At 41.0% G+C, this 18,631-nt stretch overlaps 2 protein-coding genes across 2 annotated transcripts in view; both read right to left on the minus strand.

Moving 5' to 3' along the window:
• The window catches only part of mosmoa (modulator of smoothened a), a 29,173-nt gene extending 22,972 nt beyond the window's left edge, over positions 1-6,201 (minus strand). The window contains exon 1 of the mRNA XM_084926022.1: positions 5,132-6,201. Coding sequence (XP_084782148.1) covers positions 5,132-5,237 — 106 coding nt within the window. The 5' untranslated portion in view covers positions 5,238-6,201. The remainder of the gene's footprint in view (positions 1-5,131) is intronic.
• A 1,416-nt stretch (positions 6,202-7,617) lies between these two features.
• Positions 7,618-17,350, minus strand: uqcrc2a (ubiquinol-cytochrome c reductase core protein 2a). Its single transcript, XM_084926023.1, has 14 exons — positions 17,241-17,350; positions 16,179-16,280; positions 15,811-15,960; positions 15,583-15,647; positions 15,413-15,469; positions 15,186-15,310; positions 14,568-14,665; positions 14,387-14,444; positions 13,062-13,157; positions 12,773-12,972; positions 12,338-12,418; positions 12,186-12,262; positions 11,950-12,103; positions 7,618-7,939 (listed from the first exon to the last, which is right to left on the minus strand). Exons 1-14 carry the CDS (start codon positions 17,271-17,273, stop codon positions 7,856-7,858), a joined length of 1,380 nt encoding a protein of 459 aa, XP_084782149.1. The 5' UTR covers positions 17,274-17,350; the 3' UTR covers positions 7,618-7,855.
• Positions 17,351-18,631: the final 1,281 nt, after the last annotated feature.

The raw sequence follows: 18,631 nt of genomic DNA on the forward strand, positions 1-18,631 counted from the left end.
CAATTTTTTTTTCATGATTTTTTTTGCAAGTTGCTGAAATCAGTCCACTTTAAACCATCATCAACTCCTCTAAACATAGTCCATTTAGATTTTCGAGCACAATCAAAACCCACAGAAGCATATTAGAGCTGATGCAGTCGAAAATAAATTTGTCTGTTTATTATTACATAAGTGATACTGACTAGCAGGCACTTAGGGGTAATATAAACATCTCATGCTTAAATGGAAAATTCCTGTAGTGGGTAGGTTATTTACAATAAGTGATGAGAAGATGATAAAAATGTAAATGCATGTGTCAGGAACTTACTTGAAGAGTCTTGATAAGTCATTACTACCGCCTTCTGAGCACATCAGCAGGACTTTTTGTTTATTTCAGCTCATTCAGTAGCTCACTGCATGCAATAAAACACATCCAAAGTAATCTCAGGAAAGAGTTTTGTTGGAATGGTAAGTGTTGGTGCACTCTACTGACAAGAGCACTTGTACAAAATTGATTTTGTGAAGAGGTTGCCTTTAAGGTTTGAGACTGAAATTAAAGTTAAAAACCATGGTACGTATGTCATCAACGGCTTTGGATCCGGCATCCTGAACCACAGAGGTGTTATGCATTTTTAAGTGCGAGTTGCACACACTCTTTCAGAGGTTACTCAGGCTCAAGAGAAAGACATCCACTGTAGTGACGAGTATCTGCAGGAGGGCAGTCGTTGGCGGAGCTTTTGAGAGCCACAGTTTGTGTCTGACATTGCTGTAACAATGGCTTTGTCTTCAAGCTCGTTGCAGGAAATCAGCCTCAGCTGTTACGGCCTGAGAATATCACACTGAGGTGAGGACAAAGTCATGGATCCACTCTCTCTGTCTGCAGTGCCGAGGGAGAACAGTGGTCACCCTCGTACTGGGCACTTTTACAGGGGGGTTGTCTTTACGTGAACCAAACCCAACTGCAATTACTGCAGGCAATAACAAGAAGAGGCAATCGGTGCCAAATGATTTTCTGAGGACATGTTAAGTCGCTTATTCGTCATGCCTTCACACGACAGACGGAGGCAAAACTTCAATATGTCTTGAGAAAGGTCAATGTGACCGTTTCTCAGTGCTCCGAGTACAAATACACTCGTGTGCAAAGATGGTGATCCGAGGTCCTTTAAGGGAAGCACTGAGCTTTCGGATAAGACAACAACAAAGCTGAAGGACACAGCTGGCTGGAATGTGAGGAGTTATCAGGGACTCTCACGCCTTAACAGATTCAAATAATGCCACAAGGTATTGTACAAGGTAGACCAATTAATGGCAACAGCTCACAATACACTGATAAACTCAGGAATTACTTTATGTCTTCTTTTTTTTTTAAATACATAAATGAAAGGTTATGGCTGTGTGAAGCTACTAGAAGATCTCTTACATTTCTGTCTCATTTGCATAGTAGTGCTGTCCAAAAATATTTAGTTTGTCCAGTTTTTTTTTTTTTTTTTTGAAAATAGGAAGGCAATGGTTTAGACTCCTGGGAGGTCCCATAGTTATATATAGGGATCAGTGTGAGGCACTGATGTTAAAGAAAGCTCTGCACTGCTAGTAAGGCATGGACAAGTTTGCTTAAGGCATGACAAGGAGCCCTAAGGCAAATTAACGAACACCAAAAGTCAGATAGAAATAGAAAAACCACAAAAAGTAATGCTGCATATCTCATACATGCTGAAAGACCACAGAGCCTTTCAAACACTCAAGTTATACATAACAATAAAAAATTCTTCATGAGACCATTTTCTGCCTAAAATATTTTTTAACTGGTGCCTGGAAGGATGTTAATGATGGATAGTCAAATAGTTCCCAGAGAAAAATCAATGAAAAATGATGATCCATGGTTTGTGTGGGCGAGAATGAAGCCAAACTAGGTAAAACACCACTTTTACAATACAATTTGTTCTGCATTCCTTTTTCCAGTAATTTCACACACTGAAATTTTATATGTGCAATGCAAGCGTGTGTTTATATTGGTTCACTGTAAGGATGGGAAAGAGTAGTTTGAACATTTTTTTTAATCTTTGAGAGGGGAGGGCCTGCAGAAGAAGTCTGAGAACCACAGGGCTAAAAGGGGTTTGATTTGTGTCTATGATGACAAGCATGTTCAGTTTTCCCACATACACTGAAAGTGCCGGCGTGGATGTGTGTTCATTTTTGCAGTTGGTTTAGTGAAAGAGTTGGAATAATGCACTTTGATATAGTGATGTGCAGTTAATTATAACACCATTGTGGTAATGAATAACTGTCTCATTCGAAATCATAATATCAGGATTTACATGACTACCGCAATTGGTTCTATTGGTATTATTCTCTGTACCCCAATAGATAACAGCAAATGGTTCCACCTTCCTGAGCCTGGTTATGCTGAATGTCTCTCCCTGTTAACAGGGGGTTCTTCCTCCCCACTGTTGCCAAATTGCTAGTCATAGAGGATCACCTGATTGTACCATCTCTAATATCTTACAAGGTTACCTTACCATATAAAGTTCCTTCAATTATATGTATGCATAAAAATAAAACTGAACTACATATTGGTTATAAGCATCCTTAAGGTGTTGAAAAGTATATTAAGAAACAGAACCACATTTTGGTTTGTTAGAAACAAATTCTAAACTTAAGGAGTATAACTCCTTAAGTTGTTAAAGCTGCTAAATCCAACCAATCCAATCCAAGTAAAGCTTAATACACACATCTGAAATGAATCTATATAGAACCTACAAAATAGCCTATGCAAGTGGGCTTTGCAGATTTGGGAACAGAGACATAAATCCACTGTAAGGCTGTGTATTTAATCAAATTAAATTCTAATGAAAATGACACTGTTTTGCAATCACGTGCTCATTTTGCCTTTAAGTAGAATTTTTAGTTTTGTTGAAATATAATTAAAAGACTAAGGAAATTGCAGGGAGCACAACGGTGTAGTGGTTAGCAAGGTTACATCACAGCCAGAAGTTCCTGGTACTGAATCCAGTCTGGTTGGTGGTTCTCTCCAGCCACTCTGACTTCCTCCCACAGTCCAAAGACATGCATGGGTTAGGTTAATTGAGGATTCTGACTTAAATGTGAGCATGAATGCCCTGCAAAAGACTGGCGACCTGTCCAGGGTGCATTCCTGCCTGTCATCCTACAGACAGCTGAGACAGAATCCAGCCCACTCACAACCCCGAAGTGGACAAACAGATTAAAGCTACTTGCAAAGAAAAGCGTCTGGACTTCTTTAAAGAAGTTAAAGAAGTCCAGACGCTTTTCTTTGCAAGCTCCTTTGACTACGATGACCTGGATGACTGAGAACCTTCACAGACAGATTAAAGCTACATTTTTCCAACGCCTATATGATAGTAAATAACTGCAATCCCAACACTGAACAAAATACTTCAGATTATGACTACCATACTTTTACCATAATCAAGGAGCCCTAATAAACAGAACTGTTTAGTGTGCTTGTCCCTCCTCCATTGAAACACTCACAAAACTGTGCTACTCTCACAAAGAGAATTCAAATCTGTGGGAAACTACTGAAAAGACATTACATAACGTTGACTAACACTCATTGTAAACCTACGTCAAGCTCCTATTATGCATTTCAAATGCTTCATATATTATTAAAATGACAAGAGAAAAACCAATTTAAAAGGTGTGAAAAAGATGAACACGAGTGGTTTATCACCCACATGCCACATAAAACCATCCAAGAGTGGCCACATCTCAGTCATCAAAGAGAAATGTGATACCTGTGAAGGGAAGTGAGAAGAGTGACAGCAACAGGGAACCTGATCACTGTACAACATCCACCCCAATAACAACGCCCACACTCATCACAATCCTCCACTTCAAATATAGCAATGGCTCAACTTTCATCACATGCAGGTACAGAAGTGAAGATCTCAGCGTGCAGTCACCATGCACACTTCTTGTGGCTGCAGTGTGCTAAGTTTAGATGAACTGAGACAAAGTGTCCAGAACTAAACTGCACTGGAGACCAATTACGCAGCTCGATCAAATTGAAGTCACTGTAGACAACGTCCTCATTTCATCAGCATCCTATTAAGACTTTTTTTTTTTTTGCAGATTAGTTATTCCACCAAGCAAACGCAGTGTGCATGTGTACTGGTGGATGATGAACCCTCCATGACCCAGTTACTAAGCTGTCATCCTGCAGAGGGAACAAAGAGTAGCAGCTGTCTGTCAACGGCCGAACAGCACGTGCTTCCATCCCAAATCAGCCGGAGCGCCACAAATAAACATGCTGGCTATGGGACTGATCACACGGAGGTCACTTCAAAAGTCAAGTCAACTGCATTAACTCAGGATTACTTTTAGTGCTTCATGAATCTTCTTAATGTCTGAAAGTAATATGTAAGCAATAACATGATTGGATTTTTTTTTAATCTAAAGATGCTGAGTTTATAGATGCTGAAATCAAAAAAAGGAATCCTTGGCTGATTTTACAAGGTGGTCCAAGCAATAATTTGTCTTTCCTTCCTTGATAAATTACTTTAAAAACACACTCAGCTCACCATTTCATCAGCCAGCTGCTCTACAGCTTTCCTAAAGACACAGTCTCCAGCTCTAGCTTTTCAAATATCTTGCACTTTCTTTGTGAATTTCATGTAATTGTTTGCAGGTGGGTTTTATGCTTGGAAAACAATGTGACACACTATTGTTAAAAAATGTTTTTCTGTTACTTATTTCTCCTTTTTGTCATAAAAAAGGAAACATTCACTACAAAAATGACTAAATATAAGCCACTGCTATGCAAACATCAGCTGTCTGTCAACAAGGTAGATATTGATGTACACAGGAGCATCCCTCAGTCTCATGATGGACATGTTTATGACACTATATAGGCTCAATGATTGATTGAAAAGAACAAGTAGTGACAAGTCTATGTCGGAGGTCCAAAGTGCTGATTAATTATGAAACCGATCAGCTTTACAAACAATGCTGCTGCTGCTGCTGTGAAAGACAAAAGATGCTGCTGCAGATGAAACCCTTGCACACACAATGGGATATTTCTCTCTTTAGATCACCTCATGGCACACACTGCTGCAATGTAAAGACAGAACACGCACACACTCCCACAAAAGTGCTTTAAATGGCCAGCCTTGTTTACCTGCTGATTCACCGGTGTTGATCCAGTCCGGGTTTGCAATGCTGGCTATTGCAAAGATATCTGCTGCCAGAAACAGACACCCTGAAATGATCGTTAGTTTATCCATGTCGCCAGCCGAGAAAGCTGTGAATGACGTGGGAAAATGTCCAAAATGTGACTCCGGGGGTGCTGAGAGACACCGTGGCCGTTATCAGTCCAACCTCGCCCCCTTCAACAGGAGCCTGCTGCTGTGGTTCTGCTGTGCATTTTGCAGCAACATTAGCTCCTTCGCGTCAGCCAAGCGAAAGCCTCCAGCTACAAAAGGCTCAAATACGAGGCACAAAAGTATCACATCTCAAGTGCTTGCTGTAGCTCGCTAATGCAAAACGATAATTTAATCAGCACCGAGCCCCCAAACAGCTTGAGTTGTTTTTTGGATCCGTTTTAACAGCTGCAGCCGCAGCAGCAGCGGCATCGGGGTACAGCTGCGGCTAGCAGGCAGCTAGCTAGCTATTTCCCAGATTCGGGCTCGGTGTGCCGAGCTGCGGCCCAGAGGCTGCTCGACGGCCGAGACCGCAACTGCGCTAGCATTTCAGGAACAATGTCACACAAACGGAGGTGCCGGAGAACAGAAGAAAGCTCCCCTCACTTGGCAATATCCGCGTTTATTTCTGTCTTTAGCTCAGGTTTGTTGTTACCCGTCAGGGAAACGAGAACCCATCACCTTCTGCTGCTGCTGGGACCCCGTTCTCCTTCTCCGCTGGAATAGCATCTGGTGCTTTCGGTCCGTTAGCCTACCAGCCTCTACCCGACTCCTGTGTTCTCCTGCTCCGTACCACGGTGATGGGAAGCCCGGAGTTTAAAACACTGCGTATTTCAATCCAAAAGCAACGCTGTGAGTCCTAGCCTGGACGTTATTGTTATGCTTTCCACCCGTATGCCCACCGCTAGCTCAACCTCCCCTCCTGCTTAATGACATCAGGCGGACACCCCCACGCAGCGTCACAAACACACACACATACACACACCTCGGTGTCTTCACGTTCGGTGGGGAGGTATCTCGCGATACTGTGTGAAGACTGGGGGTCTTTTGTCCTGAAAATAGTGCTGTGCGATCCTGCAAACGCTGGCATGGACCCGATACCAAGTAAACACAGAGCGAGTACTGCCGATACCGATACTGATACTTTTAGCCTATAATAGGCAGCTTATGATGTATGAGAGGAATCATTTGTTTGCAAACTGTTAACATATTTTAGTAATTACTAAATCACTGATTTTTATTTTCCACAATAATTAGTTAACACCTTTCAGCTTTTCATTTATTTTGAAACGGTTTTTTTTTTTTTTTTGGAAACCTGGAATATAATTGTGCAGGTCTCCAAAGCGGCTCAACTTCTCTTAATTGCCCGAAAGGCTATAAATAAAATATACCTGACAGTCAACACAAAAAAACCTTTTTTTTTTCCATTTCTAAAAATAACATATTTAACACAAATCGAGTAATCATATAAAAACACTTTTGTCTAAATAATGACCAATAATAAGAGAAAAAACACGATCTTTCATAATAAACTGCTCACTGGTTTTCATTTGAGAAATTTCAGTGTTTTAATAGTTATAACTGCACACAACATCTGCTAATTTTTCACATTTTAATTGGCCTAAAAGACCTTGTGAACTTATATCGATCCTGTCACGCTAATATCAATCCAATACCAGCATTGGTATTAATACTATATAACTGCTGTTAGACTTAGACTCCCTTTTCTAAATGTTCAATATTTAAGTGCAGAAAGGATTCGTCTTTTTTTCTCCTTTTTGATTTCATAGCCATTTACTGCACGGAAAGTACAAGTTATCTTAGAGTGTGCAGGAACAACATGCCCAGAGGGAAGTTTCTCATTTAGATATCACATATTCCACTAAATAATTACAACTTTCTGCTACTTTTTTGCACAAACTCCACATCTTGTGTGCAACTATTCATCTGACAGATACAAGTCAGTCTGCACATTAATAGGCACCTTACAGAATACACGGGGGCATAAAATAATGCATTTGTTAAATTACAGAAAAATGTTGAGCGCATGATGAGAGCTGGCAGATGTTAAACAACCTCAGTCATCTCAGGAAGTAGAGATGGCTTAGGCCTTTACTGTAGAGGGCTTCTGTTTTAAATGAAACCCAGTTTATTGCCAGTATGGTATTAGCTCTTTTACTGACTATCTACAAGACAACCCTCAAACGTCAACTTCTGTTTGTGCGCTTTTGGGTCCCCCCACTGGCTGATGAATGAAACAAAACCTCTTGGTGCTAAAGTGCTCATTACCTAAAATAACAGCTTTTTGCTGCCAGTGTTGGCACATAGTGCTAACATCATCCAAAACCAAGCACTCTTCAAGATGAGGTGGAATCATCAATCTCATGCAGAAGACCGCACTTGTGCACGGCACACATGCCAGAAACTTGTCATTCAAAAATGCAAAATCAAGCAACAACCCAAGTGTTTTACTGTAATTGTTTTAATTTACACTGATGTACAGTTACACTGATGAATCCACCCTCTCCCCCCCAACAGACATTACAATTCTGCAGCCCTCTCTGATGGTGCTCACACATACTGCAGGATAAACTACAAATGACAGGTGACATCCAATGAACTGCTGCAGGAGGCAACATCCAGGCACAGCATGCCCAAGCAGAAAGAAAAATCAACTGTTCTTATTATTCTTATGTGCATTTTCATACTTCATCCACAAATGGTGTATTAATGAGGTGTCCACTAGCTGACATGGTCTTCTTGCCATCCACAAATTTCTTTGCAGCCTGTAAAGAAAACAGAGAGCAAATTCACTGACGGGCAGTATTTCCAAATATATCCCAGTATTTATAGTCCACTGAAGCCCTGCCGCAGCTCCGACACTACACAGAACCCCACGCAGCAACTAAACACAAATGCAAGTGTAAACATATGAATAAATAGCCTGCATGCATAATTTAATAACTTTTTGTTTTTGTTAGTATAGTCTTCAGGGATATATTTTCAAACTGAGGCTGCCACCAGTGCTTAGAGGAACTACAGTGTTTCTTACTATATTTGAAATGAGGTTCAAATGTGAAACTAAAACAATATTTACTCTGTAATGATCTGTATAATCCCAAAAGCCCTTCAGTATAACGCACTGTCAACATGATCTATCGCATCGCTTCTTAATGAACTGTTGTTTTATTTGGTCATGAACAAACTAGTGAGCCTTTACTGGATGATTTATGACTCCGACCCACGCTCTACTACAGATGGGGTACATAAAGGTAAGACTGCTGCCCACTCCACAATGCCACTGCAACCCAGTAATGTAACAATGACACGACATCAGATATAAAATCCATCAAATGGGTTTAAATTTGACATGTATTGAATCTAAAAACCACATGTATATAAGTGTGGTCAGAAATTTACAGGGCCATGGATGTCATGGTCATTTTTAATGACTTTTTAAAACTTTTTCAGGGTTGAATGATTGTACAGTAGGGCTGCCACAAACGATTATTTTGATAGTCGACTAGTCACCGATTATTTTTGCGATTAGTCGACTAATCAGATCATGCATCCATTGAACGTAAACCGTACAGCTTATTGCACCAGCAGCATCTGCTCTTATATAACTATCATTAGCTTACAGCTTTAAGTGTTTAAGGTATGTGCTAACTAAAAATAAAGACAAGATGATAGTTTATTAAATTTTAATGAAATTTGCAGATTGTTTCGGTGAAGTTTAATAAACTCAGCCGTCTGCTCCTTGCTATCTAAAATATAACGGGACACCGGAGTATATTCTCGAGCATCTCACACTTCTGATGATCAGCTGTCTGCTTGACGTCTATTCAGCTGTGTAAAAACTATAACTTTAATCTCAGCCAAACCAATTTACTCAGGAACAAATAAAATACTGAAAAAAGCCAAATAATAACATTTTTAAGTTATCTAAGTGACTTATATATGTTTAACCTGAGTAGCGAAAGACGATTTGCCGGGAGTCCGGTGTTCTCACGGCTCTAGTGAGCCTTGCCCCCGGCTAGCTATCGAGCTAGTGGGTAACAGACGTCTCCGAAAACGTCAGAGCGCTTTTGAAAATATGTGGTGTCTTGATAAACTGAGCAGATATTTGAGGTTTACACAGCTACATTCTCGCCTGAAAATATGTTAAACGTTTATTTTGTGACCCAGAAAGAATAATAAGAGTAATATTAAAACTAACTAGCTGCCGCCATTGTTGGAAACTGAGCTGGGCTGCGCTATGAATTCTGGGACACAGTTTCTTCTTCTTCGGGGTTTAATGGCAGCTGGCATCCTTGTACACGCAGTGCTGCCATCTTCTGTTTCAGTCCGTTATTACACTCTTAAATCCTACTACTTATTCCTGCGTCTTTTGTGATCTTACAAAGCTTCAAACGACGCATCGACTATTAAATTAGTCGTCGACGATTTTGATAGTCGACGTAATCGTGACTAGTCGACTAATCGTGGCAGCTCTATTGTACAGTATACTTTAATGACTATTTCAAGTTATTCTGGATTTTCTCTAATCCACACAGGGTCAAAAGTATGCATATAACCTCAAATACTTACTTAAAAATAACTTTTAATAAGTGGTGCTGAAGGTTCTACAATGCCTTTTCATTTGATAACGCCTATTAACTTCTCGTTAGTGAACTAATGAGAGAGACTGACTACACCTGGTAGTTTCTCTTTGCCAACATAGAAAGGATTTGTTTAACAGCACTCACTGGACTGACCAATACTCAGAATAATGGAAAAGTCTAAGGAACCAAGGAAGAGTGGTCCCCACAGAATCATACCAGAAGCTTGTTAATGATGAAAAGCAACTGGTTGAGGTGCAACTTGCTAAGGGACATTTACCAAATATTAATAGGGGTGTATGCAAGTATTTGTATATATAAGCAGGGCTCTAGACTAACTTTTTGCCATGGGCGCACCGGTGCACCCATGGCAAAAAGTTAGTGCCATGGGCCATAATTTTCTAAATTATTAACTAACAATCTTGTGCTTAAAGTGCTTTGTCAATATTGTAGAAAATGTTAAACTTAATCATCATCTCGGCCTCCTCTGACGACCTGTTTGCTGTTGCATGCTGCTGACAGGCAGTGGGGAGAGGGGACACTTGGGCAGTGCATTTATTGCAGCATATAATGTGTTTTCTGGATACACTGTGCTTTTTCAGCATTCAAAGATTGATGGCACCGTGTCAGAGCACTGGCTATGAATTTCAGACGGATCAGGCTTTAACTTAACAAAAAAGTTATCAATAGTTCTTTTCATCTTTTCTTATTACCCACAGCTACAACCACTTCTGTCGGGCCAAGTCTGCTCACTAGGGCTGGGTATCATCACTGATTTCTATAATCCATTCGATTCCGGTTCTCAAAGTCCTGATTCGATTCAATTTAGCCTCAGACAGTCAGAAATATTATAACTCTGATCATTTATCAGTACTGATACACATGAGACTTCATCAGAATAGTGAACATCACAGCAGATGCCTTTGTGTGAAAGTAACTGAGAATAAAACACAGAAAAACACGAAGGAGATTTTTCTGGTCTGGCTTTTTATAGCAGATAACCTTAAAAATATTCTGCAATTTTCTGCAATTTTGCATAATTTTAAAAAGTTTAAATTTCTTCAGTATTGAACAGCAGAAATTAGGCTTTCTTGTCCGAGGTCATTTACGTGAAAAAACGAAAAGAAAAAGACAGCGGCCGACAGCGCTGTAAACAACGGTAGACTGGTGGGTAATAAGCGAATGAATAATGCAGAAAACAGAGATTTGAGACAGAACAGAAACTGTTCTTGAAGTACAGAGAGAGAGAGCTGTGCATGAAGTGTGATTTTTATCATGGTGGAAGCAAAACAGCAAAAGTCAGAGGGAATTCATGACGATATTTATCAAATGTGAAGCGTAGTTTGCTGCTTCTTTTGCTGCTGGCTCGGTGAATTTTGGTTGGAGAGACACAAAACCTGCAGCTCAGAATCAGCGCAAAAAGACGTAAACACAGAGCGGACCCGACACATCAGAATCGCTAAGCTCCGACAGTGTGTCCGTCTACGGGCCGTCGGGTGAGAAAGCCGAGAAAGACAAAGCTGATTCTGATGCGTCGGGTCCGCTCTGTGTTTACGTCTTTGTGTGGAGTGCGTGTACCTGCTCTCATTTACTGTTTGGTGGTTGTTGAAATAGTTTTGTGAGCTTTAATCTGAGAATCTGGCGTTTCTGGCAAAACACAGTTATATTTAAAAGTCAATTCAGGATTTAATGAATCAATATCGCTTTATTCAAGCTACTCACCTCCCTCTATCCACCTGCACTTTCAACTGGACCACGGCCAATCAGAGAGGTCCCGCTCCTGACTATCTCTGATTGGTTTAGTCCACGATAGGGGCATAATGTGTGTCTGTTGTTGACCACACGGAGAGTTGCAGAGATTTTTTTTTTTTTTTGTTACCCGAACAGTTTATTTTTTTAGTCGCACCACTGAAAAATTTGGTCGCACTCTAGAGCCCTGTATAAGTATTTTTAAAGTCTTTAGGATGATATATAGATTCAATGTATGTAAAGATGTATGCTTTACAAACATTCCACCCAGTTCAAAGAAATCATTAAAAGCCCCAAATTACATGACATTCATTCCCTTAATGAGTTGATGTAAACGTCTGACCACAACTGTACTCTAGACTGCAATAATCACTTCTAACAGCTAGCTTGTTCTTCTGCAGCTGTTTGTTAAGTCATGCTATTAAAATCTCACTGAAAGCACACACCTTAACCACATCATTCTGGGTGATGGCATCTATAGCCTTGAGGACAGCGTCAGGTGCCTGGTACACTCCAGCGGTGAGAGCCTGAGCACCAATCTCCTCAAGCAGCCCCTCTGAGCTCTCCATCGACATCAAGTACTCCGCTTTCAGCTGGTTCCTGCACAGAGGTGTCAAACACAGACAGGAGTGAGCAACAGACGAGTTAGAACTCCACCTGCGTCATCTTTGTATGAACTTACTTTGCTCTGGTGATGTCAGCCTCAGACACGCCTCCCTCGGCCACACCCCTCACCTGTGCAATGGCGGCTTTGATCACCTGCACAGAGAGAATAATTCTGGCATTTCTGCAAATTTTTTAAATCAAGTTAGACACAGAAAACTTGGCAACTACCTCTCCTGCAGAGGCAGCTTGTGCAATGGTATAGACCCCAAACAGGCCGGAGTCGGCGTACGAGACGTTGAAGGCAGTGGCCTGAAAGACAACCAGAGGTTATCTGATGTAGAGTGAGAAACTGTGCATTTATAACAAGAACAGCCAAGCATCCTAAAAAATAAAACTATTCTAAATACTCCAATTGAGGCAAATCATTCTTTCAGCAGATTTCTGGGGAAGTTTCCCCAAGAGACTTCATCAAAGGAAAAGACCACTGAAGCCTTTTCTTTGTCTGTCAGTTCCAGACTGACGGAAAGCATCGTGCGCCAGTTTTTGGCTTTTTTGACAGATTTCTGCGTTAAATCGGGGGAACAATCTCAGAAAGACTCATTAAAAATGGACTTGAACTGTTACGGCTACAAAAACCAGTGTCGCTGTCCTGTTTCAACTCACATCAAAGGGCTGTGTGGTAGCTTTGGCGATCCCCTGGCTCAGTTTGCTGGTGATGCTGGAGCCCCTCTTTACATGCGGACCAGCTCCCAGGATCCTTTGCAGCACACTGAAAGCATTAGCCTCAGCACTACCTGTCACAGCACCTTCACTGGCAATCAGAGCGTGGACAAGCTCATCCTTGTTCTGCACTCGCAGCTCACCTTACACACAATATTTCCTCATGAGAACAAGGCAGCGGCGGATTGCAGAAATAATTTAAAGTTGCTATTTTTAAAACACAAGCTCCTACCTCCACGGTACACAGATTTAGCCACAGGGGCCCCAACCCCACTGCGGGCACTCAAGAGCCCCTCACCCACTTGCCTCAGGACCGAGTGGTTTACACCTGAATGGGTAAATGAGATTAACATGTAGGGCTGCTCAATTAATCGAATTTTAATCTCGATTACGATCTGGGCTATCAACGATCATTAAAAATGACTGAGCCGATTATTAGCCCCTCCCTCGTGCTTTACTCTCGCGCTGCTCCGTGTGGCAAATCGAGCGCACCTCTCTGCATTTCGAACACGTGTCACAACAATTAAGATCAGCGGTCCCCAACCTTTTTTGCACCACGGACCGGTTTATGCCCGACAATATTTTCATGGACCGGCCTTTAACCCTGGAGAACCCATGGGGTCAGAGCCGACCCCATTGGTTTTCTAGGGAAACCATGGGGTCAAATTTGACCCCATGGGTTCTCCAGGGTTAAGGTGTCGCAGATAAATACAACAAAATAAAACTAGTACCGGTACCGAAAAAAAGAAAATTTATTCATAACACACGTGAAAAGACCAAGGAAAACCGAGTAAACGATAAAAACAATAACAAAATAACGCTGAAAACCGATAAAAACCCTGAAAACTATACATTTCACACCTGAGCCTCAACTCTCGCGGCCCGGTACCAAACGACTCACGGACCGGTACCGGTCCGAGGCCCGGGGGTTGGGGACCGCTGATTAAGAGGACCCGAGGGAAGCTCAGAAAGCTAAGCAGAAGTTATTTGGAGAGGAGAGTGACTGCCGTTGGTTGAAAAGAGAGGTAAAAAAACTTCAGTGGTGTGGAAACATTATGGGTTCGCGGAGTCAGACGTGGATCAAGTAGACATAGTGTGTAAACTTTGCTACAGTGTCGTAGCTGCACCACAGAGCAACACTGCAAAGTTCACTAAACATAGATGTTTACATTTTTCATTTATTTTTTATATTGCAAACATTTGCACTGTTATCAGTATTTTCACACTATTTTATATTATTTTTTGACAATCTTTAAAGTCATTATTCAATACATTGTTATTGTTAAATAAATATCGTCAAATAATCGAGATCTCAATTTCAGTGAAAATAATCGTGATTATCATTTTTGCCATAATCGAGCAGCCCTATTAACATGCGTAAATGAGTGAAGTGGAACAGAGTTCTGACATGTCAGCAGTGACTCACCATCTCATTGAGATTTGAGACAAGCGTAAGCAAGACTGCTTAGGCTGGAGATTGCTAACTACCTATTAGGAAAGCCAAATGAAGAAGGGGGGCAAGCTGTGATGAAGCAATCAAGGCTGGACAACACTCACCTAGTCCTACTAGAGCCATTCTGCCAGTGGTGAAATGGTCCTCAACAAATGACTTAAGCTACAGGGAAGGATAAGGAGGAGGACAGGTGTTTAAGTGCATCACAAAAAGTACTATTTTGCTAACTGAATAGACCCTTTAAGACCCTTAAGATTAAAAAAAAGATGTAACGCATATCCTTACCTGTTGAGAGGAGACATGGCCGACCATGTAGTCAGGGCAGTACAGAGAGTTGGACAGGGTGTTTTTGTATGCTGCTTCATGCAACTTCTCAATTACACCTGCAGGAGAAAATTGAACAGGACACAATGAAAACTTTAAATATGGATAATCAAAAACTGCTGCATCTAAAAAACAAACAAACAAAAACAGCAACAATGCACAGGACTTTTTTCAGAGATCAAGTTAATTAAACAACTTTTGCACAAGTATTAAAGTATGTCAGAAACCATGCAGAATATAATATATCTACATTAATATGAGAGGGACTGGAATGCTTACTGCTCAATGAGGCTACAGATCTGACTGAAATGGCACAAAAAAAACAAAAAATGCCTCAATCCCAACAGCTCACGTTAAGCATTTCTGAAGTGGCCACAAAACTCAGAGCAAAAACATTATATAGCCTTGAGGTCTACCGCAGCTTAGCGAGAAGATTTTTGATGTTTTACATAATTATAGCCAAATATAATCATCAAGGATCTTCTTTAGAAATTAAAAATCACTTTCACATCTGATAAAACTATTTCCTCAGTAAAAATACAGGCAATCAGGAGATGAACTGTTGCTTCTGTTACACACCTATCTGAGGACACTGCTGAGCCAGAGCCTTGTCAACCTTCACTCTGGGCGTCAGTTCGTCCACCTCCCATGGCCGAAACTCCTGAGCTGTAGTCACATTGACCAGAAACTCCATTAATGAATCTCTGGACACAAATAGGACAGCGAAGTGTCAACACAGCCTGACGAGTTTTAATGAAAATAGAGAAGAGAAAAAAATAACTTGACGTTAATATGGGAGCACTTACATGTCATCTCTCAAACAGTCGGCAGTGTAGACCATTGTCTCTCTTGACGATGTCGCGCTGCATGGATAGAGATGACAACACAGCCGATTCAGTGTGATCCGCTGCATAATTTTGAGCAACAAAAGCAGCGACGGTCAGTGTGTGCATGTGCATGAAGTGTGCTCACTGACCTCAGGCTGCCCCCGATTGCTTCCACACTGCGACAAATCTTGAAGGCAGACGCTCCCTTTGTAGTCTACAAAAGCAAAAATAAGATAAGTAAGCAGCGTAGGCTGTCAGGCTAGAGGTAGAGGTGCTGATAAAAACAAGTGCAGTCGTGTCCTTCTTATTGTGGTAAGAATAACCTCAGGAATAATTCATTTAGCTATCACACGCTTACAAGCTCATTCACAGTTTACCAGGTTTGCTGCCAGTCGTAACACATGGGAGACACCCTGGTTCTCCACAGTCTCATAGCGACTCCCAGCTTTCACAAACACACCAACACTTGACACGGGGGAGTAGTTTTCCAGCGAAGCTATCACCAGGCCGTTTGGGAGCTTGGACACCTGAAGGAGGAAAGAAAAAATGTTACACAAAACACACAACTTTCACACAGAAACAAAACTAGTGGTACACTGCAACTTAAGATGACACCAGCAATTAGAAAAATACTGCAACAGCTCACAAAACACAGCAGAAGTGTTTTTTCGGAAGAAAATATCATGACAACCAGCTGTGAGTTAGATTTCCATTGTGTTTTGTTCGATTCGAGAGCAGCACCTACCTGGGCATCCTGGGGAGGAAGAGGTGCGCCTTTGGACGGTTTCAGACCTGAGAGGGGTTCAGCCAGACTACCGCTCCTCCTGGCAGCTGCGTAGCAACGTTTCTGCAGGAAGGTGACACCGTAATTAAAGACAATGATTCATTAGCAGCTAAAATAAGAACAGGAAGTTATTACTGAATTATAGCCACAATCCCGTATATATTGTGCTGCTTTAAACTGTGTGTAAACAATAGATTGGCGGAATCTTAATCCAACAAAGAGTAACATGACCGCTATTGTTACATAATAGCTGCTAACACATACAAGTAACACACAGATTACACCGATATCACCAGCTAGGGAAGTCACCGCCTTTCTATCTCACATGGAGCTGCTTTAGGAAGGTCTTGAGACAACAACCTAATATAATCTAATACTGCAATCATCTAATATTATTTTTACTTTTGATTGGGTTTGCATAACTGATAATAGTAATTTTGCTTGCAGAAATGCCCAAAAGTATGATCTAGGCCCCCTAAAACCAGGCCGTCTTAATAGGACCACAAAATCAAAACAGCACCTGTGTGTGCAGGCTGATACCAGCTTGACCTGAGTGACCTGTGCACATTTATGTCCCGGCAGCAAAGTCTGGGACTAATGTGGGAATGCACTAGCATCATAATTGGATAACACCGAATTTATGACCAAATAGGGGGCCTGGTTCGCTCAAAAGAGACGCTGGTGGACTGGAATTCAGGGATGACCTTCAGGTTACATCCAGCTTACCACAGCAATGCAAAAGGCGACATAAAACAGCTAAGTCGAGCACACACGCTTTTCAAATTGTATTTATATTTTTTACTGCACACTTGATGTTTATTTTATTGTTTTCAGTACGTGTGAATGATGAAATGAGAACGTTGCCCCTAACTCGAGACAGAAACCGTTTTACGGTAGGTAAACTTGGAGAGCTAACCGGCTAACTGCTACAGCGAATGTTCGGTTTTTTTAGACCGGGGCGAGCAGGGAGCAGATCCGGCGGATGACACCACTCAGACCGCACCAACACAACACAGGACTCACGGAGATAGTGTTCAGAGACTGTATTCCTCTCATGACTCCTCACTCTCTCCTTCAGCCGGTACAGAAAGACAGATATGGCGGCGGACTGACGTCTTACCCACAACTCACTGCGCCGTGTAGTCGCTAAACCTTTCGAAATAAAAGTATCACAGCGTGTTTCAAGTTTCCTTGAGCTAGTGAAAACTGTTCGGCTTGTGGGTCATTAACAACATCAGCAAATAATAATAAACATCATTCCTCCCCTTTCTCCTCCTGCTTGGCAGCTCGTTCTTCAACATCCTTTGTCCAGTATATCCACTCACCCCTCTCTGGACGATTTATTTCCAAAGTGCTCAACCTGAGCTGTCCCTCAGATGTACTGACTTCTAAACCTGTTAATTACAGTCACTCACCTTCTATCTTTTTGTGACATAATAGCAGGTCTCACTACCATCCTGTAAACCTTTCCTTTCAGGTTTGCTGCTATCCTTCTGTCCCACTCCATCCTGCCTACATCTCTTTTTTTGCACTGTCCATCACTCTGGATAGTGGACCCCACACATTTCAACTTTATTTGCCTCTTTAAAATGTTTTTCAGATGCAGACAGCTTCCAGGCATTTTAATGAGATAAATTTAGCTAATGAAGCATCGGTTTCACCACGCACAATAAAATTGTTGCTGATCTTTTATGTAAACATGAGAAACATGAGAAATGCTGGAAAAACTTCTCAGCCCCAGGAAATCAGGGAAAGCCTGTAACTTGGAAAAGCATAGATACAATTTTACATGGCACTAAAGTTATTGTACCAAAAAGGCGGTGTGGATGTCACAAAGTCAACTACACAAAGTCTACTACAGCAAACTAAAACTAAGGTAAAAACTAAACTTCGATTTAAAACAAAAGAAAAAAAAGAAAGAAAACTAGACTATTTAAAAAACTATTAAACTAACTGAAATGATTTTGTGAACTTGGCCACCTAAGAAAATGTATTTAAAATGCAGAGGAAAAATACTTAGTCTTTGCCAGCTTGGTGCATTTTTACTGTAATGCTGCTTTTCCTAAATCTTGCCTTTGATATCAGCCCTCCAAACAATGTTAATTAAAAGGTTATTATTATTATTATTATTATTATTATTATTATTATTATTATCATCATCATCATCATCATCATCATCATTGCCATTTAGTCACTATTTACAGTTTTAGTTACACCATGGTTTTGGCTTTCATCTTACAACTGAAAATCATTCACGATTTCGTCTTAAATTATTCTTTCGTTAACGCTGACTTCCATCGTTGCTACCTGTAAACACTTTTAGTCTGAATTTCTTCGCATTATCCCCCAGATTTTATGGGGTATCTGGATTTTTATTATTTTGTTGTTGTTGTTTTTATCATCTCGTGCTAAAA

This window comes from Perissodus microlepis, chromosome 4 (assembly GCF_051167445.1).
Source record: "Perissodus microlepis isolate ML-2025 ecotype Zambia chromosome 4, ASM5116744v1, whole genome shotgun sequence".
Lineage (NCBI taxonomy): Eukaryota > Metazoa > Chordata > Actinopteri > Cichliformes > Cichlidae > Perissodus > Perissodus microlepis.